Here is a 25,394-nt window from a genome sequence, read left to right as displayed (position 1 = left end):
CAGCACTTGAGAGGATTGTGTTGGCATTCACTAAAAGCTTCTTTTGTTTCTTTTTTTCTCCTGGATCCCTTGCAAACAAGGCATGCTAATGTCCACCTAAGGACACTATCAAGTTCTAGTTTATTTCTAAGATGGTCTCATTTCAAACTGAGCAGGTACAGTTATAGGTGGAAGGGATTAGTGCTAACAGTCTGATCATGATAGAGGTATCGGGTATAGAGTATGGATTAAGTATCACATCAGTCTTGGCACATCAGTATGTGAAGTCACAATCCTAACAAAAAAAAAATATTAGATCATGAGCTAGAATGAGTCACAACGAGTTATTTGGTAGAGGTGGGCTTTAAATTAAAAGCCGAACTAACTAGTTTCCTTGTGTAAAAGAATCTGCCACTCAAACATGATATTTTCTTCCAAATGAAAAAGAATTTCAAAATTTCCTATTAAACAGGGTTGGTTAAAAAATAAAAATTCAACAAATGTTATGTTTGAATATAGAAATTTTTATTCTTTCTATACTTTGCAGGGGATAAAACACACACCTCACTGAGCAGAAAATATTGGTCACCTTCACCAACCAACTTAAAAAAAATTCAATTGTTTAAATTGTCACATAATGTTTCAAAGATTCAAGTTAAAAAAAAAACAATATTTTTTGACAGAAGGAAATTGTCTCAGAAAAAAATTCAGATCTGCTCCACTGGAAGTCTCACAGTTATTATCAAGTGAGAAGTGACCGTTGGACTTGGTCCTTACAGCAGTTTGTAGTGAATTAATTCAACTTTCACCCAGAAGAAAGGTAGATTAGTTTAGGGTCGTATTATTACCAGTAGTATGTACATGAAGTAGCATGTAAAACTGTGGAGCTAATAACGTCTCTTAACATACTTTTGGCATGACAACCCTGGAACAGTATTTTAGTACTATTTTTCACAGCTTAGGAAAGGTACTGAGATCCTGGAGAAAACAAGGATAGATAACAAACGATGCAGTAAGACATGCAAAGTGACAGTAAAAGAGCTAAATATATTCAGTCTAGACAAGAGTAAACCCAGGGAAACGTGATCACAGACTATAAATAATTTCAAGGCAACAAAAGAGAGAAAGGGATTATTCAGTCTCAGGAGAAGTTAGAATGACGAGCAATGGATTGAAGCTAATGAAGCAAAAGTTTAAGGAAGGCACTGGGGAAAAGCTCTGGACACCCAAAGTAATCAGGAAGATGGACACGGAGGGTAATATCAATGCAGACAGTCACATGAGTGGGCAGCATTAATGCTCAAGAGGAACACGACTTGACTCCTCAAACAACATTTAGAGCCTTATCTCCTGAGTGGGATTTTCAAGACTGGCTGGGGTTAAACCATAACAGCCCTCTGTGTCACACAGCATGAGGCACAGAGGTGATTGAGATGAATACAGAACTGACCAGAGCATGTAAAACCAAATCTGCTATAAGGGATTAACCCCAGCTGGCATTGAAGTACCACACAGCTAGCTGCTTGATCACTCCCCACACTGGGATGGGGATGACAACCAGAAAAAGGTAAAAGCTTATCCTGAAATAAGAACAGTTTAATAATTGTGATAAACTAAAATACAGTAATAATTGTGATTAAAAGGGAGATAACAAAAAGAGAAAGAGACACAAAACTCAAGAAAAACACAAGTGATTCACACTGTGATTGCTCACCACACACTGACTGATGACCAGCCAGTTACCAAGCAGCAATCGCCCCCCTCCCCAGCCAACTCTCCCCAGTTTATATACTGAGAATGACACCATATAGTATGGAATATACCTTTGTCCAGTCTGGGTCAGCTGTCCTGGCTGTGTCCTTTCTCAGCCTCTTGTGCACCCACAGCCTCCTTGCTGGCAGGTCATGAGAAAAGTCCTTGACTTTGTGTAAGCAACAACTAAAACATTGGTGCATTATCAACATTATTCTCACATTAAATCCAAACCACAGAACCATACCAGCTACTATAAGGAAAATTAACTCTATCCAAGACAAAAACAGGACACTTCATCAGTTCCCCAGTTCCCTGTTTTAGGAAGTTGACCTCACTGTGCTCCTGCATTGCCTCTGCTGTGCTGTGTTGTCCCTCCATTAGGTATCAGGATAGCTGAACTGCCCCAGGAAGATGAGGGCCTCCAAACGTGAGACTTCTTCCAGCTGCCTGAAAAATACCTCTTCTATTTCTTCCTGATCATATCGTCTGCAGCAGACACCCACTACAGAGCTGTTCACTTAGATTTGCCCTCTAATCCTGATGCATAATACATCAGCTGGCTCAAGACCCATTGATAGCCAGAGCTCCATTCACTGCATTACTCTCCCACACAGAGTGCAACTCCCTCTTGTGTTAGGGGATTGCACCTTATGTGCAGTACCAAGGTACTGACCTATGCTGTAACTGCAGCTCTGTAAGTAAAACAGGAGCCATCTGCCTGCTGCCACAAGTCACACACTTCCAGCCTTCATCACTATGGGACTCTCTATTTCCAAGCTCAACAAATACCAATTAGTTCTTCTCTAGTACAGACCAGGCTCTTATACCTGCAGAGTGTCAAAGATCCATTCTGCCTTTTTCTCATTGTGTCTGATGCTTCAAAATCTGCTAACCTCTTCCCATAGCTCCTTAACTCGACAACAGAAATCCTCCACATCTCCTGCAAAAACAAGTCTCCCAGTCTCCCTTAGGCATTCCTGAAAGCACAGAGATGCAGAGCTGCATCCTCCCTCAAGAGTTTAGTCTGATAATTCTGATATGCTAGGGATAGTTGCCCTTGCTGGCACTGGGAACCATGCCCTGTGACATTGCCCTTGCTCTGCACACAAATACAGCCTTCAGCAAAGTTTATAGCCCTCATCTGTACACATTTCTTCATGCTGCTGAAGTATTAGATGCCCAGCACCTGCAACAAGAGTGGCCAACCTTACCTTATCAAGAGTCAGCTCACACAACAGTTCCAAGCTGGTCAAAAACAGCTGATTGAGCTCCTTAGGAGCTGGAGGAGGTTGCTAAAAGTCACAGCCTCCTGCAGCAGTCCTCTACCAGCAATAATAGGGCATCCTGGTGTTCCTTGAAGTGTTCCCAGGAGTCCTCCAGTGGTCCCAGAAGATCTAGAGGAGCCCAAAGCACAGGCCAGAAATTGCTCTGCAAACTGTTGCATTTGGTGTTTGACTCTTAGCTGCATGACAAAAAATGAAGGAGGGATCATGGAAAAGATGGGTTTCTCTGTTGCCATTGACTTTCATGAAGATTCACACTGGTTTCAGAATCAAAGATACAATGAACCTGATATGATTGAATAAGCACACATGACATAAATTCACAGCAGTCCAAATATCTAGCATGTTTAAGGGAATTTTCAACTTGATTACCTTAGACAAAATCTTAAGTCAGTGAGGCCAGGTTACACATTGAACCACTGAAGTGACCTGGGTTAAAAGGAACCCTGTGGGATGGGGCTATTTTTTAACCCAAATCATTTCGTTGATTGAGTGTATAATTATGTCAGCACAGCTGAGCTGCTTCATGCAACATGCACCCCAACAGAGCAGAATGGGGAGGAAGAATTTGCTGGTGAAGAGAACCTACCTAGAAACTACTACCTTCATTTATTCTTGCTTTGTAAGAGAACTGCCAGTCTTGTACCTGTAGAGTGTCCAGTTCAATACCTAACACAGATTGCTGCAGAGCCTGCGGGCAAAATGCAGAGGAGTGGTGGAGAACATGCAGCTGGAAGCATAAGGTGTTCCTTTCTTGTGTTTTCCCTGTAGGGTTTTCCATGTTCACTCACCCTCTGAAACCTGAGTACCTTTTCATAGTGCTTGTCACATCTACCTTGCGTAAAGAGTGATTATTATATGACCACATTAATTACACTCACTGCTGACAAAGCACTTGGTACTCAATATATATATAAACCAACAAAGTCCATTTCCTACTCTACTTTTCATTTTGCACAATTACTTCTGACAAGGAGGTAGGAGAAGCATTCCCATGGAAAAAGGATAATCTCCAAGGACTGCAGGATTGTAACTAAGGAAAAATGAGCCATGGATATATAATCATTCACATCAAGGTGCAGAGTTTAAAAGCAGTTTAATTCAACATCTTAATTAAGGAATCTGCTTGGAAGAAAAGAATATAAACTGAAAAAGAGTCAGTAAAATGGCACCTAGTTATACCATTGAACAGTAAGGAAGAAAGATAGTGCTAGCAAAGTTACTGACAAATGCCCCATGGGAACTACTCTAAAAGCCCTGTAGCCTTACAAACAATTCATTTCTGAGCCCAAGAAACATCTGTTCAAAGTCAGGGCATCTTTAGGACCCAGTCTGACAAACGTCACCAGTTCTTATTCCAAATCACATCTATATTCCCGCAAAGAATTGTTCAAGTTCTCTGATTAGGATTGAGCCTGGAGACTAAATTTGTTTTTAAATGGATACTTTGCATGAGACATCAAATGTAAACCCACATAAAACACTATACGTGCAAGCTGGTTTCCACTGCAGCCAGAATGTTTTTGCTCAGATAGGCGCTGCAGAGGATTTCTTGATCAATTTAGAAATCAAGGACATGAGACATGAGAGAAAGAGAGCAAAACCATCCTTTCTGTACTAAAATGAGGGAGAACACAGTCAATCTTGCATTGCTATGCAGAGACATGAGCACCGTCAGCACCATGCACCTCACTCATATGATCCTAGGGTTGCAGAAGATAAGGATGAGCCAGATGTTCAGACCAGCCTGTCCCAGTGCAAACCCCCAGGGCCTGTGTTTCCTACTGTTCTATAATAATGCTTCTAATATTCTGCATTCCAGAGCCTTTCATACTGAAACACTGCTTTGCACCCACTCTCTCCTAGGTGCAAACCACCACTATGTGCATCTCTGTGAGTCTGAGCGGCTTTGTTGTGCTGGGCTGCTTGTTCGCGCCCAAGGTGCACATCATTCTCTTCCAGCCCCAGAAGAATGTGGTCACTCACAGGCTCCATCTCAACAGATTCAGTGTCAGTGGGACCGGGACCACTTACTCTCAGTGTAAGTAACCTTTCTATAAGGATGTGGGTTTGGATAAAGACAGGGTGGATTTATTACCAGTCACAGAAAGACCTGAATAGGCTGAACTATGCACCCTGTGGAAGCATTACTCCGCTTGTGTCTGGAGAGAAAATCCCATCTCTGTCCTATGGGAATTGGCTCAGAGCCTGCCCTGAAACTCACTGAAGTCAACACAAAGCTTTCGGGGGGATCGGACTCCAGCCTGCACAGAGCAGGCTGCCTGTAGCTCGCTGTCACTCGCAGCAGAGACAGGAACAGATTGCCCTGGAGTATTCCTGTCAAAGTGACACGCTGGCAGGACCTGGGTCACAATGCAGCATGCTCTCAATGGCTCTTATTGCCTGCATTATAAGGAAAGGCTCCAAGCCTGCAGCAAATGCATGCAAGGAATGTCATAAGCTGTACCTGTATGCAGAATGTGAGCAATACCTTTTGTTAAATGCCACAGCCATGAGAAGCAATCAGTTGTCTGTTGCAAGAATAGCTCGTCTGCTCTGCTCCTCCTTTCCTCCATCTTCAGTCTCTTCATCCCAAGCAGATTCACATCTGTGATTCTGTTTTGAGGCTGTTATTCCTCTTCTGGGTGAATTGCTCAGAGCCTTTTTTGGATAAAAAATAGAAATAGGTTACCTGTATGTTTGTTGTTCTTTTTCCTTGTGAAGCTTAACTGGTCAAGGATGGGAGCACACAGCATCTTGTTCAGAGTTCTGTGGACAGCATGTTTGACCTGGAAAAGCTAATTGAAAAAGTATACTACAACTATAACAATGCAAGGACTAAGAAACAGAGGAAAGGGGGGGACACAGAGCAAGGCTTGCCAGCGAGTTCACACTAACCTGGCCTCAGGTTTTTGAGTATCAAAACCTACCTTTTAAAATTGTCCAGAAACCTTTGGCACTTCAGATTTCAGACAGAACATGGAAGGAACCTGGGACCCTGCTGTCTATCACATTGTCAGGGATAAGGAGGTAAAGGGATCACAGCTACCTCTGACTCTCCCAGTCCAAACTATATTGTGTATGAATGTCCAGGGTCCCTTAACAACAGAGCAGCCACGTGTCTCTACACGTCCTCCATTTCACTAGTCAGGACAGCATCCAGCCCAGACATCAGAAACTGAAATCTCCTTGATATTTTGGGGAACTTAAACCAAGAGAGATCAGATGGCACTAAGTGCCCAGAGTGCTGAGCACCCCCAAAAGAACAATAGATTCCCAATAGCCTTTAGAAGTTTGTTCCCTTGACAAAACAGTAAATCACATGAGCTTATTTTCATCCCAAATGAATTTTGTACAAGTGGTCTTTTCAAGTTTTTTTGCTCTCTCATAATATGGAATAATCTCAGCTAGAAACAATTTCTATTTATAGATACTTTTATACAGGATTACATTTTGGAATTAAGGGGGTTTTATTATAATAGCTGGATAATACATGTGTGTGTACACGCATGCATCCAACTGAAAGGCAACCTGTGTGCACATTTTTGCATTAAAAGCCTGCTTTTTCAGGTTTATGAATAGCTTTAAGACATTAAAGAAAGCATAAAAATCCAGGCTTACAATCTTCTGCTACTTCATTGTTTAGAAAGGTAGCTGCAGTCTTTTACTGCTTGCACCTAGCTGCATAAGGGCTGCTCATCTTTCTTGGTCTTTCTGAACCATGGCAAGACATGGAGCTGGAAGTAGGACTAATAGGTCCACCACTTACAGTGGAAAAAGCCCTGTAGTTGCCATCTGGGATGATTATTTGGGAAAACAACACTGGGAATTCACTGTCTATCAGAGTGCAAATATTTTTAAGAAGGAAAATTTTTCCTTATTCCATTCCATCTATTTGTAAATTCTTTTAAATAAATTTTCTTTTTCTTTCTTTTTCTTAGCTGTTTAGTCATTTATAAACCTCCAAAAAAATGGTTGTCATCCATATCGATTCTAATCCATGCCTTAAATGTTCCTCTTCTCAGTCCTGGGGTTGTCAGCTTGTTTTTATTTTGGTATTGATGGTGTTTTCATCATTCAGAAACTGCTTAATATGAAATTGACCAAAATTAGCTTCAGGGCATTTTGGTAAGAGCAACATCCAAAAAGCTAATTCTTGCTCATAGAAGAATTATGTCACAGAAGACAGGAGTACCCAATTTGCTTGAAGGGGCAATGTGTTTCTTAACTCCATGGATTCCCACCTCCAGTGCATCTTAGGGCTGTCATTACCTCTTCATCAGTCATTAATGCCACGACCATAGTGGGTTCATGAACAGCAAGTGATTCATAGGCAGTTTTTAACACAGTTCCTTGAACAGTGAAAACTGGTCAAACACTATGAAAAAAGGTAAGTGACACTCATGATGCTCTTGGGTAGGGTTACGTGTTAGCTCTAAGTGTATATCGCAACTACATTCTTAAACTGAGCAGTGCTTAGGGGAGCCTGAGTCAGTGGTCAGCCATATAAGCTGCAGTGTGGTAGTAGTCATGAGAGCTAAACTGAGCACCTCATGTAGTCATCTGAATACAGCTCCTCTTCTTTGCTATGTGCTCTGTAGGAGCACGTAGTGAGGTGAATACTTGACTGCTAAGTGAGGAAGTGGTTTAGAGGCACTGAGCTTTGACCATTTTGACAGCTGAAGTCTAGACTATAAACGAATACAGATTTAAGCTGAAGAGAGGCAGAATATATGTGTACCTGGGTATATGACATGTTTTGAAATGTATACATCCATACACATTAATTTGAATCTGAAAATTCATGTTTGGAGGAGTGCTGCATGAGTTCTAGTTCCCCTGCAGAGTTTCCCCCACTGGGATGTTCCCCAGTTTTCCTCTGGCCTGTTTTATGGGCTTGGCAGAGGTATTTCCATAAGGTAGGAGGTCAGCACTCATAAAACTTCCCAGAGAGTTCAGTACTGATTTAAGCACATACATGATTCAGGCTGAGTTTTACCTCCAAAAGATGTCATTCATCCAAGTTAAATCCACATGGACAGTTGCACATAGATTTGAGCTCCTCCAGGGGTCAGAAAAAGAACAGAATCTTCTGTTGTAGTCAGAATGGTAAATTTTGTCTCTCAAAATTTATTTTCCCAGCCCTTGTTCCAAACTAGCCCTGATACATGGCTTTTATACATGATTATCTCACAGTTGTTGGACTGTGAGCACAAGTAGAGAAGTGGCACACAGTGGGTTTGAATTTGCCTGTTCCTGACTATGTAGGCATGATGCAAGGTGCCCATGGCAATGCTGGGCTCTTGCATTTTACCTCTGTTTCTTTGCCTTGGATTATCTAATCAAAATGAGAGATAGCCGGGAAAGAAGAGATCAGAAGAATGAATTCCAGCCAAATCAAGACTTCTGGTCATGTCACACATTTGTCGTTGGCCTCAACACAAGGCAAAATTGACGTGAAGTGTCTCTAGCAGATACAGCAGTATTTCAGGAAACCCCTTGGCTGTTGCTATAAGACACAATATGAAACTCAGAATCTTGACATCCTTTCCAACCCTAACTATTCTATGATTCTATGATTTGTACTGTCTCAGGGAGAGCTGGACACTCAGTGTGAACATTTTACTCCACACAGCAGAGTTAACTGTCTCTCTGCACTACAAGAGAGATGCGTGCTGTGAAGGAAGGCTGGGAATTCAAAAGCCAAGGCCACTCGCTCCTCCCCTATCACCATACTTCTCTGTCCAGCTTGAGCACCCTCCTGACCCAGTCTATGGCAGTATTTGAGCTATTCCTGCTTTTCAATGTGTTGAACTTCAAAAAAACCCTGAAGCTAAAAAATTGTGGGTGGGTGACTGATGTTCACAGAAACAAAATGCCTTTGCCTGTAGTCACACTGCAGCAGAACCGGGATTTGAATCAGGTTTCCTAAGTAACAATGATTTTTCTATTTGTCAACAATAAGTAGAAATCAAACTATGAACAATAATAAAAATTATATAATATGGCACACATCAATATGTTGCCATATTATAGCCAATTAAAAACTGAATAAAAAATCTGATAGTTCATTTTCACAAAATCATAGATGCCCTGTGACCTTTTACCTACAAGGAGTGCTTTCAGGTATGTGACTCAGAATACATGTCCAGGTTGTGAGAGATCAATCTGTATCAACCTGATACATTCTTAGCTCTCCTATTATCAGGAATATGTCCTGCCCTATGAGTAGTAGGTTAGTCCAATAGGTGCCTCTATATTCCTTTTGTTAAAGCAGTTCTGTTTTCCATTAAATATTTATTCAGTCAACGAAAGAATTAGAAATAGTTGCTGATTTGAAGAAATAATGCTTTGTTCTAAAAATGATGCTGAGCATCTTTAAAGAACCAGTCTGCAACTGAGAGCGTAGCCACTTTTGGAAGACTGAGCATGCCCTTGTCAGCTGCATAAATTGCTTTTTACACTGGATGATTGAGTTTACCAAGTCAGTGCTTGCTGGGTGTTTTCTTTGATGAAGGCATCACATTTCTCTGGGTCACTGTTATCATTAACCTAATGTATCTTTCAAAAAACAGCTTTATGGTGCCATGAGCAGAGATGTCACAGAGTATCTGAAAATACATTCTTGATGCTTAGTGGATAATTTTAACAAAGATGGACAAACCAACTCCCTTTTAAATTAAAGTCCACAAGGTTCTAGCAGTATGGTAATATACCCTTCGGTCAAAATACAAATACATTTAGGAACAGATTCTGATACTCAGCTTCAATTGCTGTATCCCTGAAGCTGTGATAACCTGTGGTATAAAATATTAGGCAATGTAGACAAGGATATCAGAATCTGGGCCTCACATCTGGATGCGCATTGAGTCCTGATCCAGAGATCCTAGAAATGGAGGATGTTGTGGCCAGAAAATATTCTGGGATCAGGTGAGCAATAATCTCGCTTTCAAATCCAGTTATTCAAAAATCTCTTCACTTCATCTAACATGGATTTATAATTCTTGTATTCTAAATTAAAAATTAGATTAACACACAGTACTAATATGCAGAGGCAGATCCTCTCCTGGATGTAAAAATACATACATTTTATTTCAGAAATGTCCACTGCAGCTACAGGAAAGCGCAAAGGATCAGACCTTAGCATTTGTTGTTAATAAAACAAAAAATCCAGAAGTTCACTTTACTCTACAGGGATACCTCAGCACCGCTTTAGCTATGTTAGTACACACTACCATGCAAAGTGCTACAAAGTGAGACCCAGCGGTGCAGTATCATCAAATGAAAATTCATATATTCAATTCAGACACTTCTTGGAGAAGCTTAGTCACCCAAAGGGCTCTCAGTGGTCAGGAAAGAGAAATCAGGTTCCTCCAGAGGATGCTGAACTGTCTTGTACCTCCAGCAGCTCCACTGCTGACACTATCGTCTTGGTTAAATTGGGTGAGATGCTCCAAAGCAACATAGGTTCTTACCCTATGTCTTGTAATTTATTGCTGTCCTGAAGTTAGCTGATTTTCCCCTCTCTTTCTCTTTCAGCATCTGCTAGTATGTACGTACCGACTGTCTGCAATGGAAGGGAAGTTCTGGACTCCACCACTTCATCTCTGTGATTGTGACTTGCGGTTCAGTTCTTGAGGTTTTAGACTGTTAGGCAAAATTTTGCACATGTTGTGCACTTTGGAAAACACCAGAAAACAGAAGAAATCAAAACAAAATTAGTACCTTTTTTAGAAACAGTGTAATAAATTATTTTTGAGGATTGTACAGTATATAGTGATGTTCTGGAACTTTTTAGACTGATTTTAGCCTTTCTGTTGTTAACGGTCATAAGGGACATGTAAATAACCATGGTTCACAATGTGCATAGTCCTACAGTAAGGGAGTGATTTGTTGCAAGCACAGTTGCAATGTTAGGTGACTTCTTTCCTACAAAATTTTTTTGTAGCTCCTTGTTGTAATTAACTTAGACTGCATTTCTATGTTGTATATTACAGTTACCTTACGTGTAACAGATTGGTTTTCTCAGCACAAAACAGCAGTATTAATGTAAAAGCACCAATAATAAAAAGATAAAAGTTTTTCAGCATGGTTTCATTTTTGTTTCTTCCTCTCTCAAGGTTATTGCCTTTCTGTAGACACCAGGACAGGAAAAAGAGAGAAAACATATGCAGTACTAGCATGGGTACACACATGTCTGTGTATGGGTCCATGCCTATGTTACTAAATCCGTATCACGTATGTTCTTACAATGAATGCTTTGTCAGGGTATAAATTCCTTCTCCTTAAGAAAAATGTACACTATTAAACACCTTAAGTGTTCATTTTGTTATTAAAATGTGGGGTAATTTTCAGAAGTGAAAATGTCTAATTGCATCTCAGTGAGATACTGGCTAAACGTTTTTGATCGCCGTTTCACTGATTTGTCATGACTTAATGCTGTCATGCACACAGTAGATTGGTATCATATAAAAAACAAAGAGGTTTTAGATTAGGTTAGCAAAGTGACGGAAAAAAATCTGTCAGAAAATTACCTGAGACTGTTTTAGACCTCCAGCCAAAACAAAGCTGTTCAGTTTGTCTGCATCAATGGTGCTGTGAAAGGTAATTGGAGCACTTAGAAACAGAGACCAAAAGAAGTCAAAAGGAAAAGAAATCCAGGAGGCATTTACACACATCTCTGGGGTGACCTTTGCATTCAAACCAAACAATTCAAGACACACATACCAGCTACTTAAACAACTGCAAAATACCTTTAAAGTCTGGCTTTTGTAACTGAATTCTTACAGCTTCCCTCACTCTACTGAAACAATCTGAAATCATCCCTTCTGCTGGGTCCAGAAAGTCATTAAGGAAACAAACACACCTCTGATTAATGTGTCTGGGCATATTTACCTAAGAGCTTGTTCCCGTTGATCTCATTTCAGCTGAGGTCAATAGCAAATTCTCATTGCGTTCAAAGGCAACACCACTGGGGCCTGAAAGTCAGACACTGCAGGTACATCCATACATACTGTTGGATGTACAAATTCTCTGGAGCTCAGTTCTCCTGCACTTGCAGATGTTTCTACATGTCTCTGGAAAGGTGCAAGTCCTTAGAGCTGAGCTGGCGAAGGGAAGTAGCTGTGACTTTGCAAAACTCAGAGGTGTGGGTTCTTAAAATTCCTGCTCACAGATAGATGTCTAATTTTTCTGGACACCCATAGGTCCTCCAGCAAAGATCTCTTGATGTCAGCACTTCTGCGACTGGCTACACAGGCAGCCATTTGAGAGTCGGCATCATGGAAATGTCTAGTACAGAAATCCCTGTGACTTTCCCCAAAATAGACATTGCTCAGCCCATATTACATGCAGGGCTCTGCTGCTTTCTCTCCACAAGGAGAGTGCCTCATGTTTCAGGCTTGTTCCCACCTTGGTGCAGGGCACAAGGGTCAAGTTTTGACAGCTTGGGAGTCTTGCTGTCTGAATTAAGACCCCTTAAATCTCAGATTGGGCAGCTACAGGCATTTGAATTTGCTGTGCTCTTTTGTGGATTGAGAGGCTGTTCACTGTATGGCAAAAGGTTGGAAAGCTGACCATAATGCTGATGTCCCTACATAATTCACATGATCTTTACAGAGCTCTTAAAGATGCCTAAGGTTATGAGAATTTCATCTCAATTTTTATGGAAAACAACAATCAGGGTCAAATCCACCTCACCTAACAGTCATTGTCTACAGTAGAAATAGCTACACGAGTTCGTGAACTCCTTCTCCCTTTGTACTCAGTGGAAGGAAGTGGCTGACCTCAGACTGCTACTTTAGGCTGAGAAGAAACTCTCCAAGTAAAGGCCAGCACAGCTTGCTCAGATCATAAAGTTTGCACTGAAAAAAAAGGCATTGTGTCAGATGAATTCCAACCTTAGAGTCTAAATTGGCACCACAGAAGCTAATATATAGCAGGTGAGGATGTTACTGTCCTGGAGTTTTCATTCAATTCGATAGCACTATTGAGAAAATGAGCCGATGCCCGTGTATAAGCAGGTTATAAATACTTGGGTGGTTTGGAAGCCACTTACATGTGGGGTTTTCATGCAAAATAAAACCCCTCACAACACCAGAACCCACATGGAGCTCTGGAGTTCCAGCCCAATTGAATGTTCCCAACATTCTTACACTTTACTTGGTTTTGTCTTGAAAGCTTTTCACTTCTTTCCATTGGATGTGCAGGGATGCACATTATCTGGTATTGCATGATGATCCAAGTAATCCAGTTTCAAAACACAGCAAAACAAAACCCAAAAATGTCAAGGTTCTGGCAGAGGCTTTGCACACCATACCGATGTGTATATTTTGCTGTTGTCTCACATCATCATTTTAGTTTCAAGGTTTTGTTCCCATTTGTGCAAAACTTGGCTTTAAAGCAGAAACCTCTTTTGGTCTCTTTATTGCTCTCATCATATATAAAGACTTGAGTAACTCACCTCAAAGCACAATGAGTCCTGTCACTGCTCCTTGCATGGTGGAGGGGAGCCCTAAGTACCTTGTCTGTAAGGAGGAAGCAGAGTTATCACACTGCTCTGAGCCCTGCATGCAGTGAGCCAGGGGGAAACGCTGGGATGAGAGCAAGGTGTGATCCAGCTTCTGCAGTGCCTCAGTTCAGTTTTTCATTCAGAAGCCATACAGAGTACCTCAGCTCTCTGACACAAACCATAGTGGCTGAGCAGAAAAATAAGACGCAAAGAAACAACTGCAGGTCAATATGCAGTAAACAAGCTTTGGGTTTTTTTTGTCTTTGTTCTTGATTTGCTTCTTTTCTCTTTGTAGGAGATGTATTTCTAAGTCTAGAGTGAAATTTGAAATGCAAACCAAAATCTACTGTGGTAAAAGAAAACATTTTATTTTGTTTTCAAGCCATTGTTTTTCCTGAATTAATTGAACACAACTGGTTCCAGTCACAGACCGAAAAAATTTAAAAAGGAATTTTCTTTTCAAATTGAAAAATTATCAAAACCTATTAAAGAAAAAAAAATATGCTCTACCTGAACAAAACAAATCCCCCAAATCATCATAAAATGTCCAAAATGCCCTGGCTCAGATAAGCTCAGCTCTGGTGAAAGAGGTTTCCACCGCAATCCTTCACCCAGTTTGTACACTTAGACTAAGGGAGACCAAAACCAAACCCTTAACTCATCACCACAGTCCGATGTCCATAATGTCACTGCCTACTCATTAATGCTTACAATCTGCAAGATGAAGGCAGAAGCTATTTATCCAGAGCCACCTCAAACATCCTCAGCAACACAGACAAAGCTGAGATTTGTCACTACAAGAAGGAGAGGCCAAGGCCAAGCTGGGCTGGTTTTGTGATAGGAAGGGGATGGGTAGGAAGCAAAGGCTGAGGGGAGACCTGGAGCACCAATCTTCTCTCATTTACCTTTAAGGAAATGACAGGGTCGGGAAGGGGTTTCTCTCGCCCCAGCAGTGCTATTTCCCTACACACACCAACCTCTCCTTTAGAGTCAGCAGTGGCAAGCCAGATAACTGCACTGCCCTCCACTAGCTGGAAAACAGAGCATATTACCCATAAAGAGAATGAATACTAGTATGTTGTAATCTAAAGTATAGAAGGAGGCAAGGATGGGAATGGGCTGTGTATAACACCAAAGCTCTCAGAGGTGACGCTTGTGTTTTTATTCAGGCAAACACACATTCACACAACTTCACTTTAGTTTTTAGGTGTTTTTAGAGCACCAGCCTTACAGTATGTGGGACCTTAGAGTACGCTTCCATAGAGTACTCTTAGAGGTCCAACTCTATACATCCACAGAAAGAACCAAAACACAGTGGCAGCTTATGATCAACTCAATTCTGAGGTCTCCCTCATTCCTGCTGCATGTATTCAGTGCCGGTGCATGCAACAGGGTGACTGGGAATGTCAACATACTTTGTTGCACACACAAAGTTTTTAGGATGAGCCTGACCTCATTTATGTCCATTCCTATCTCCCCACACACAAAGAAGTGCAGTTCATAACCATTCAAAAGCAGCAAGAGATAAAACCAAGGGCATTCAGTTAAAAAATTTATACAAGGAGAAAGACTAACAGAGAACACCACCAAAGATAAGCAGAACTTCCCAAGATTTTTCTTGAGGTTGTCATTTCCTGTTACATTACCTATAACATCTATTTAAGGCCTCTATGCTTCATGATGTGGTCCAACAGGCAGCATTCCTTGTTTAGGAAGAAATGCCATCCCCACTGGCATGCCAGCACCCATTGTAACTGCTTTTACGCTTACACTGAAGCATTTGTGATGGCCAGTCACTGCTGGAGACGAATCAACAGCCACTGGCTCCTAAATGGCAACATCTGCTGCTACCTTGTGTAATTATAATTAAGTGTCTCAATTTTATGGGTACTACTGGCTCTGGCAGGACAGATAAACCAAAACCTGAAAACTTTCCCCTTTACTGATAAGGAGTCCCAGAGCCCCCTTTTTCAAGAGCAAATAGTCAAATCCTTTCTTTGAGCAAAGATGGCAGATCCTTGAAGCTACTCAGTAACTTCCCATTGTGGCTCTAAGACACTTAATTTTCTTCAAAACCTAGACTCCTAATCAATCCTGGTATGTACTAAGAATATCAAACAACATAACCAGCACTCCAGAACTGATGAAGACTGGGAGGCCTCCTATAATCCTAGGGTGAAATTGGTGTGCTCAGCTCGCTCCCTGGAATGTCTGTACACCAATGCGCGCAGCATGGGAAATAAGCAGGAGGAGTTGGAAACCTGTGTTAAGTCAGGAGACTATGATCTGGTGGCAATTACAGAGACTTGGTGGGACAGCTCACATGACTGGAATACAGTCATGGAGGGCTATGTCCTTTTCAGGAAAGACAGGCCAGCCAGGAGGGGTGGTGGGGTTGCTCTTTATGTGCGGGAGCAGCTACAATGCACCGAGTCCTGTCCAGGGACAGATGACGAGCGAGTTGAGAGTCTGTGGGTGAGAATTAAGGGGCAGGCTGGCAGGGGGGATACTGTTGTGGGTGTCTGTTACAGACCACCGGATCAGGGTGAGGAAGTTGACGAGGCCTTCTACAGGCAGCTGAGAGCGGCCTCACAGTCACAGGCTGTGGTTGTCGTGGGGGATTTTAACTTCCCTGATGTTTGCTGGAAGGACCACTCGGCAGCCCAGTCCAGGAGGTTCCTCCAGTGTGTGGATGATAACTTCCTCCTGCAAATGGTGGATGAGCCGACCAGGAGAGGAGCGCTGCTGGATCTCATCCTCACTAACAAGGAGGATCTGGTTGAAGCAGTAAGGGTTGAGGGCTGCCTTGGTTGCAGCGACCACGAGATGGTGGAATTCAGGATCTTGTGTGGTAGGACTAGTAGAATAGCAAGTAGAATTGCAACCCTGGACTTTAGCAGGGCAAACTTTGGCCTTTTCAAGCAATTGCTAGGGGAAATCCCATGGGCAAGGCTGCTTGAAGGTAAAGGGGCCCAAGATAGTTGGTTGGCGTTCAAGGATTGCTTTTTCCGAGCTCAAGATCGGAGCATCCCGACACGTAGAAAGTCAAGGAAGAGGGCCAAGAGACCTGCGTGGCTAAATAGGGAATTGCTGGGTATGCTCAAGTGGAAGAGGAGAGTTTACAGGTCATGGAAGGAGGGGCTGGCCACTTGGGAGGAATATAAGGCTGCTGCTAGAGGATGTAGGAAGGCAGCTAGGAGGACTAAGGCCTCCTTAGAATTAAATCTGGTGAGAGGGGTCAAGGACAGCAGAAAGAGCTTTTTCAAATACATGGCAGATAAAATTAACACCAGAGGCAATGTAGGCCCACTGATGAACGGGATGGGTGCCCTGGTGACAGAAGATACAGAGATGGCAGAGTTACTGAACGCCTTTGTCTCTCTCTACTCTGCTGCAGGCAGTCCTGAAGAGCCCTGTACCCCTGAGACCTCAGATGAAGTCAGGTCAATGGAGCGGTTTGCCTTAGTCAATGAGGAATGGGTTAGAGACCACTTGAGCAATCTGGACATCCATAAATCCATGGGTCCAGATGGGATGCACCCGCGAGTGCTGAGGGAACTGGCAGGAGTCATTGCTAGACCACTCTCCATCATCTTTACCAAGTCTTGGGAAACGGGAGAGGTGCCTGAGGACTGGAGGAAAGCAAATGTCACTCCAGTCTTCAAAAAGGGCAAGAAGGAGGACCCGGGTAACTATAGACCGGTCAGCCTCACCTCCATCCCTGGGAAAGTGATGGAACACCTTATCCTTGGTGCCATCTTAAGGCATATCAAGGATAAGAGGGTTATGAGGGGCAGTCAACATGGCTTCACCAAGGGGAAATCATGCTTGACCAATCTCTTAGCCTTTTATGAGGAAATAACACGGTGGATGGATGATGGCAGAGCGGTGGATGTGGTCTACCTTGACTTCAGCAAAGCATTTGACACAGTCTCCCACAGCATCCTCACGGCTAAATTGAGGAAGTGTGGTCTGGATGATCAGGTAGTGAGGTGGACTGTGAACTGGCTGAAGGAGAGAAGCCAGAGAGTTGTAGTCTATGGGGCTGAGTCTAGTTGGAGGCCTGTAACTAGTGGAGTGCCTCAAGGGTCAGTACAGGGACCAGTATTATTTAATATATTCATCAACGATTTAGATGAGGCAATTGAGTGTACTATCAGCAAGTTTGCTGATGACACTAAGCTGGGAGGAGTGGCTGACACGCCAGAAGGCTGTGCTGCCATCCAGCAAGACCTGGACAGGCTGGATCGTTGGGCAGGGAATAACTTGATGAGATATAACAAGGGAAAGTGTAGAGTCCTGCATCTGGGCAGGAACAACCCCAGGTTCCAGTATAGGTTGGGGAACGACCTGTTAGAGAGCAGTGTAGGGGAGAGGGACCTGGGGGTCCTAGTGGACGGCAGGATGACCATGAGCCAACACTGTGCCCTTGTGGCCAAGAAGGCCAATGGCATCCTGGGGTGTATTAGAAGGGCAGTGGTTAGTAGATCGAGAGAGGTCCTCCTTCCCCTCTACTCTGCCCTGGTGAGACCCCATCTGGAATATTGTGTCCAGTTCTGGGCCCCTCAGTTCAAGAAGGACAGGGAGCTGCTGGAGAGAGTCCAGCGCAGGGCAACGAAGATGATTAAGGGAGTGGAGCATCTCCCTTACGAGGGAAGACTGAGGGAGCTGGGTCTCTATAGTTTGGAGAAGAGGAGACTGAGGGGTGACCTTATAAGTGTGTATAAATATATAAAGGGGGAGTGTCACGAGGATGGAGCCAGGCTCTACTCCGTGGCAAACAATGATAGGACAAGGGGTAATGGGTACAAACTGGAACACAAGAGGTTCCACTTAAACTTGAGAAGAAACTTCTTCTCAGTGAGGGTGACGGAACACTGGAAAGGCTGCCCAGGGAGGTTGTGGAGTCTCCTTCCCTGGAGACATTCAAAACCCGCCTGGACACATTCCTGTGTAACATTATCTAGGTGTTCCTGCTCCGGCAGAGGGATTGGACTAGATGATCTTTTGAGGTCCCTTCCAATCTCTGGCATACTGTGATACTGTGAAGATAGAATACATCCTTTGCACATTCCCCCCAGAAAGCACTGTCAAAGATGAGACAATAATATTCTGCTAATTTGCAGCTAATTTATACAGAGACACTACTAAAATGTGCTTAATCCTCCAAGAGATTCAGTTGCTTGACTCCAGATTTCAAAGAAAAGCATGCAAATGTAGCAATAAAATGCATTCTGTTTAATCAAGTGAACACATAACAGACTGATTCACATTGTTTTATGGCATCAAATAACAGTTTCTGATGTGATTCTGTGTGGGAGAAAACGGGGAGGTTGCTCTAAGTATATTTTAGCAGAGTACTGGAGGTCACAGACAGCTGATTTCTAAATGAAATGTTAAAGGCTTCCAAAATTTGCCTCTTATGAGAAAATGGAAACTTCCTCTCTCTGCTATATCTTTAACAGAAAGAAAATAATAGCAGATTTCAGCTAAAATATGCCAGTTTAAACTTGCTTAATTGCTGGAAAATGCAATTTTCTTATTTTGAGCTAAATAATGTCTACATACTGGTTTGTATCCACAATGTTAGCACTGCACCACAGACGCTATTAGATTGCATGGAAGAATTGTCAACAGTAACACAGCAAACCATTTGGAAGCAGAGCTGAGAAGGGTCATGGAGCAAAGTGTCAGAGCTGACAAAAAACTTCCACTCTCTACTTTATTTGGAAAATAAGAGGGAAAGAGAAGGGAACCAAACAAACCCTCTGTGGTATTAAATCAAATTAAATAGAGGAGTTCATAAACATTAAGGCATTTTGACATTACAGAGATATGGGCTCCGTGATGAGAGAAGAAATGATGTTTTGGAGAATCAACTGTAACCATGGCTTGGAAAAAGTACAGAGAGAGAAGGAAAAAAATAAAGCATAATTTGATGGGAGTGAAATGCTGCAATATTTAAGGAAATGTTGCAGTTCCACCAAATAGCTCAAGTCCACAGCTTCAAATATATTCTCACTTTATTTTATGAATGCCCATCAGATATATATCTTTGATGCTACAGCACACTAGTTGAATAAAAATCAACAACATAAAACCCCTCTTCATAAAAGATCCAAGATGTGACATCCCAAAGCCACAACCATTAACTCTGTGAGCATATCATCTTTGACAACCATATATAAATGACATCATGACAACAAATACAATGTACAATAATAAGTGTGCAATGGTACAAAATATACAAAAAGGAATGTGTATTTAATATACATTCAACAATACCCCATAAAAATTTTTCTTGGGAAAGTGAAGTGCCTTTTCAAGAACAACAAAAAATGTACACCACTTCAATTAAGATGCCTGAAGTATCTCCCATCAAAAGAGTAAAACCTGTGCTCTTTGAGTGGAGATACAAAATAATTGAGCTGAATTTTCCCTAAGGAAAAAAGAAAAAAAAAATCTAAACTTCATAATTTTTTTGTCCACATCTACAGTATTATATTTAGAGTGCAGAAAAATCAGTTTAATTTAAATTTTATTTAAAAGTGGGCCCTCTTTTATTGATAGAACTAGCTCAGTCATATAAAATCAAAAATCTATATTCCGTAGAGTAAAAAGACCACTTCTGCCTATGTGTCTTTTCTGGTTTTGATGCATTCCATAATTCACATCATTTTGCTATAATGGAAATGTGAGTCTGACCAGAGGTCAATACAAGACCCGTTGCACATTTTCTCCTGGCTGTATACAAGTCTTGCATAATTTTACTCAAGTATTTTTTGCCTAAGTTTCAGATTCCTTTGAGTTCAACCTCAATGGGAATTTCAGGAAATTATTACAGTGGATATTATGAAGATCTCATGCTTACAATGTGGCTGATTTTATGAAAACATCTACCTAGCTTCAGCTTTTCTAGGCATCATTTTGTGCCCTTCTTCCAAAGTAGGTACTTGCTTCAACAGCAGAAAGCATTTAGATGCTGACCTGCGCAATTACCTAACCCACACTCAGCTCTGCTGGGCATCTGTCCTCATCAGTCCCGGAATAAAGGTGGCTGAGTGTTTCTAGTAAGCCTCCCATCTGACAAAGCTGATCCCTGATTTCCAGAATTAGAGATTCCTGTCTTAACTCCAGAGTTCAGGCTTCATTGGTTTGCAACACAGGGAAAGGTGAGCAACACATTGGCAGCCCACGGGAAAGTACTGAAACTGCCAATGACCTCTCTTGAAAGGACAAGCTTCCATAGAGAGGAGCAAGTGCAATTTGCACTGTAGGTATCGCTTTACTTCTTTATAGAGTTTGAGCCTGCTTCTGCCTATAAACTCATGGGACCAGAACTACAATTCATACTATAACAATTAGTACATTTAAATCTAACAGCACCAGGTTTTACCCTAACCCTGATGGCCATGACTTAGGCATCAGAACGGGTTCAACTTGCAGGTGCAACACCATGCCTCTTGTATTTGAGGCCAATATAGACCATCCAGCTCTCCAAAGTGCTAAAATCAAAAGTACTTTCCAAAGTTCAAAACCCACCTGATGCTCGTTCTGAGTACCATTCACAATTCTGATTTTAAGAGAGACTCACAGTTATGTTACTAAAGGACAATACATTACCTCTGCAGGAGGTTTCAGGCCTCTCTGAAAATCGTGTCTTATGAATATGTGTAGAAGGAGTGATAGGAAATGGAAGGTACCTACAAATCATATGGCATGTCTGAGCAATGCCCAGGTGAATGCAAAAAACGCATGTTATTTGCAGTATGTATATCTCTTCCTGAGTTGAATTTCATTCCCAGTATGGAATCCAAGCATCTGCTTTCTTTTTTGGCAAGGTACTTGATCACATGGTAAGGCAATCCAATTTTCTGGTTTGCTTCCTGTCTTCTTTCCACCTAAACGGCCAAGCATTTCTCACCAAGATCACCACTACAATGTGTGTCAGAATATGTTTAAAATATGGTCCTGTAAAAATAGAAATTAGGTTTGTTTCTTTGAAGGCAGCATTAATTCTTCATATATTCTGGGACCTTGAAGATTTCAGCTGAACGGATTCAAAATGATCTTCCTTCTCCTGCAATGGAAAAGACATTTCTCATCAAGTGGGATTCCTCAAATTCACATCCAATCACATCCAACAGTTACTGTAGTCATTCCTTCTCTTAATATCTCCAGAGCAGCCTTTGCCAAACACTTTGGTATATTTCTGCCCTGGTCATTAAGTTAACAGTTTGATTCTTTGTTATTTAATAACACTACTAATTCTGTAAGAATTTGCATAAGTAATTAAAACGTGCCATATATAGTATTCATAGTACTTACTTGAGAGAGTACAGGGCAAGTTTGCATTTCATACTCTTAGTATAAGACAGGTAGACAGAGGTAGGCAATTGCAAGGTAATCATATCTATGGTTATCATTTAAGGTGTTAAAGTGTTTCCTATAATAAATATAATATTTGAGGGAAAGTCGGCGAATGTGAACACCACTGCCTCACTCCCGGATTCCCGGATTCCCATCTGTCCTGGGTTCAGCAGTAGCAGTCATTTTTCTCCTTCTTAGTAGCTGGTGCAGTGCTGTGTTCTTGACTTTCAGACTGGGAACAGTGCTGATAACACCGATGTTTTTAGTTGCTGTTCAGTAATGTTTACTCTGACCAAGGACTTTTTGAGTCTCATGCACTGCCAGGGAGGAGGGGAAGCTGGGATGAAGCAGAGACAGGACACCTCACCCAAACTAGCCAAAGAGGTATTCCATGCCACAGCACGTCATGCCCAGTGTATAAACTGGGGGCAGTGACCCGGAAGGGCTAGATCACTGCTCAGTCGGGCTGGGTATCGGTCAGCTGGTGATGAGATGCTGTATTCTCTTCCCTTGTTATTTCTCTTATCATTATTACCATTGGTGGTAGCAGCAGTGATTTGTGTTATACCTTAGTTACTGGACTGTTCTTATCTCAACCCGTGGGAGTTACATTCTTTCTGTTCTCCTCCCCATCCCTCTGGGAGCGGGGCGAGGAAGCGGGGAGGGGGGGGGTGAGCAAGAGGCTGAGTGGTTCTTGTTGCTGACTGGTCTTAAACCACGACACCATCACAACTTCTCTGGGAAATCCACAGGACAAAAAGACTCTACAAATCCTCTGACTTCTTAAAAATCAGGGCTCGAGTTTTCTTTCATCTGTTTTTCTTTTCATCTGCAGGGTGACAGCCTAGGACATCTTGCCACCAGGCCTCAGGGTGAGAAGTGTGGACGTACAGGTTACTGCATGTGAATAACCCAATGGTCTATGTAAAAGCAAAAAATGAAGGAGCCCTAATAAAACCACTCACTAGAAAATGCTGGTTCTTGCTTCATGTACCTTTCATACCTGTTGATATACACAAACAGTTTGGAAACTATGTTAAACTAATCTCATGATCTCTTGTTTAAAGCCATCTCACTTAGATCAGGATAGCCTAGCACAGACATGAGAAAGAGCAGGGAAGAAAAATGTCCTAATGCTATCCTGCAGAAAAGTAGGAATTTTTTGTTCCAAAGGACCTGGTATTGTTATGCTGTAGACAACAGATGGAACCAGAACAACCTCAATCTGAAGCAGTTTCGTAATTCTTTAACTTCTACATTCTCATTAAAAAAAAGAGTAATTGCTTTCCATATTACAGCCCAAGCCCTAAATTCCCAGGGTACCCAAACCCACTAATAGCTTCATGAGACATTTTGCTTCAGAGAAATGCCATTGCCTGAAGCTTGAACATATAGCTAGAATACTTCAAACTTTTCTTTATCTCTCAGTTTATGTTTCTCTTCTTTTTCTCCCTTGTTTTCCTCTGTATATTTTTTCCTTATTTTACATGCATATGCAGCAAGAGATGAATTTCCTCATTTTTTTGCATAAATTAAAAGTGATGCTTATAGCATTTGTTTTGGAGAAATATATATAACATTAGAGTTATCTGGAGGAATACAGGACACAGAGCTCAGTAAGCTAATGAGGTACTGGAAGCTGAGTTTGACAGCTATGATTGTCTAGCAGGAAAAAAGGAGTCAGCTTAGAAACATCTGACAGGCTTGTTTAAAGAGGGGAGAATACTCAGGGAGCCTGAAAAATGGATATAGGAATGTTAAAATGCTCTTTTTGACTCCAAATAGGCATTCAAGTGGTCTGAAAGCTAAAGCACTAAAGCTTAAAGAGGGAAACCAACACAAAACAATAAAACTATACACACACACCAAAACAAACAAACAAACCAACAATCAAAACCCACTTAGAGAATCACTGCTTTGAATTGGAAGGGACCTTAAAGATCATCCAGTTCCACCCTCTGCCATGGGCAGGGACACCTTCCACTAGAGCAGGTTGCTCCAAGCCCTGTCCAACCTGGCCTTGAACACTGCCAGGGATGGGGCAGCCACAGCTTCTCTGGGCACCCTGTGCCAGCGCCTCAGCACCCTCACAGGGAAGAACTTCTGCCTAAGAGCTCATCTCAGTCTCCCCTCTGGCAGGTTAAAGCCATTCCCCTTGTCCTGTTGCTACATACCCTTCTCCAAAGCCCCTGTCCAGCTTTCTTGTAGCCCCTTTAGGCACTGGAGCTGCTCTAAGGTCTCCCTTTAAGGAGCCTTCTCCAGGCTGAACCAACCCAGCTCTCTCAGCCGGGCTCCAGAGCAGAGGTGCTCCAGCCCTCAGAGCATCTTTGTATCCTCCTCTGGGCTCACTCCAACACTCTCCTATGCTTTCATCTCTATACTTATAATCAGGAAGGAGCCCACGGTTGGTCATGCACATGGAGTCAGCAAAGGTTTTACACTTATCAGGTGTACAGCAAAACATGACCTTCTCTAGCAGCGCTGGTCATTACACTCAGCCACAGCCAGCCAAGCCATTTCACAGTCAAAAACACATCATCAGTGTTTCAAAGTCAGTCCCTGTAGGATTCCAAATGGAATCAACCTCCACTTTTTGCAACACCACCACAAAATCTGATGTGATTTGTTTTTATTTACATTTTTTATATTCTCAGTATTGAATTAGGAATGAATATTCAATTTCTTCCCCTTTCCAAAGGGAACAATATTGATTTTTGCATGACAAATAGTCAGGCTGGGGTCAAGGGAAAGTTCCACATATTAGCTGTGTAATGGCAACTTCTCCAAAGAGAAGAGAAAAAATAGGGGGAAAAGAAAAAAAAGGGAGGCACAAAGGGCTTAATTACGTTGCACTCAATCACAGAAAGGTAAAAAAAAAATGAATAGAAGAAAAAAATCTCAAAATTGAACATTCTGAAATATTATTTGGAGAAGAAACAAGAAAGTGACTTTTTAAAATAAACCTTTATCATAATCTTTTAAGAAACCTTCCGTTATGAAACAACTCATTTCAGCAAAACTGAAAGGCAAAATGTTATCCAACTTTATCCTGATCATAATAGATCCCCCTGCTGCACTATTAAAGACAACACTACCTTTCCCATACCGCAAGGCATTTGGAATAAATTCCAAAGTGCTTATGGGATGTATCACAATGGTCCTTTGTTGTTCCTCTCCAAAATGTTCTCAAAGGACACCAAAGACCTTTGTGCTACGAATTCAGACATGCAACAACCCACATCTCATGTGCTGCAAGACAAAATGCTTTTTGCTGTTGCTCCCCAGTGAAATGGGAAGTTTATAGTACAGCAATGGGAAGTTGGCTGTACTGGGTAACAGGCTGTGGCCAATGCCTCCTCTTCATCCTATAGTATTCCGAACAGTAGAATCCTACAGTATTCTGGATTATGGTTCTCAAGTTAGCCATGAAGCCAGCCCAGGTGAGCTGCAAGAAGCTGGCTGGTGGCTAAGTTCCCAGTGTTACTTTTCTATAATAG

The 25,394-nt window shown here is 42.0% G+C and overlaps 2 protein-coding genes across 5 annotated transcripts in view; one reads left to right on the top strand and one right to left on the bottom strand.

The window, feature by feature from the left end:
• Positions 1-11,103, top strand: part of GRM3 (glutamate metabotropic receptor 3) — a 105,374-nt gene extending 94,271 nt beyond the window's left edge. For all 4 annotated transcript variants that reach the window (XM_062631941.1, XM_062631944.1, XM_062631943.1 and 1 more), the window contains 2 exons: positions 4,884-5,058; positions 10,557-11,103. In XM_062631941.1, the coding sequence (XP_062487925.1) occupies positions 4,884-5,058; positions 10,557-10,630 (249 nt within the window). In that variant the 3' untranslated portion in view covers positions 10,631-11,103. The remainder of the gene's footprint in view (positions 1-4,883; positions 5,059-10,556) is intronic.
• Positions 11,104-19,532: 8,429 nt separating this feature from the next.
• The window catches only part of ELAPOR2 (endosome-lysosome associated apoptosis and autophagy regulator family member 2), a 100,207-nt gene continuing 94,345 nt past the window's right edge, over positions 19,533-25,394 (bottom strand). Inside the window, exon 22 of the mRNA XM_062631899.1 lies at positions 19,533-21,607. Within this exon, the coding sequence (XP_062487883.1) occupies positions 21,548-21,607 (60 nt within the window). The 3' untranslated portion in view covers positions 19,533-21,547. The remainder of the gene's footprint in view (positions 21,608-25,394) is intronic.

Source organism: Pezoporus occidentalis, unplaced genomic scaffold (genome assembly GCF_034315485.1).
Source record: "Pezoporus occidentalis ecotype Australia unplaced genomic scaffold, CSIRO_AGI_Poc_V1 ctg38, whole genome shotgun sequence".
Classification (NCBI taxonomy): Eukaryota; Metazoa; Chordata; class Aves; order Psittaciformes; family Psittacidae; genus Pezoporus; species Pezoporus occidentalis.
Note: the sequence above shows the minus strand (reverse complement) of the source record. Positions and strands in the feature narration are given on the sequence as shown.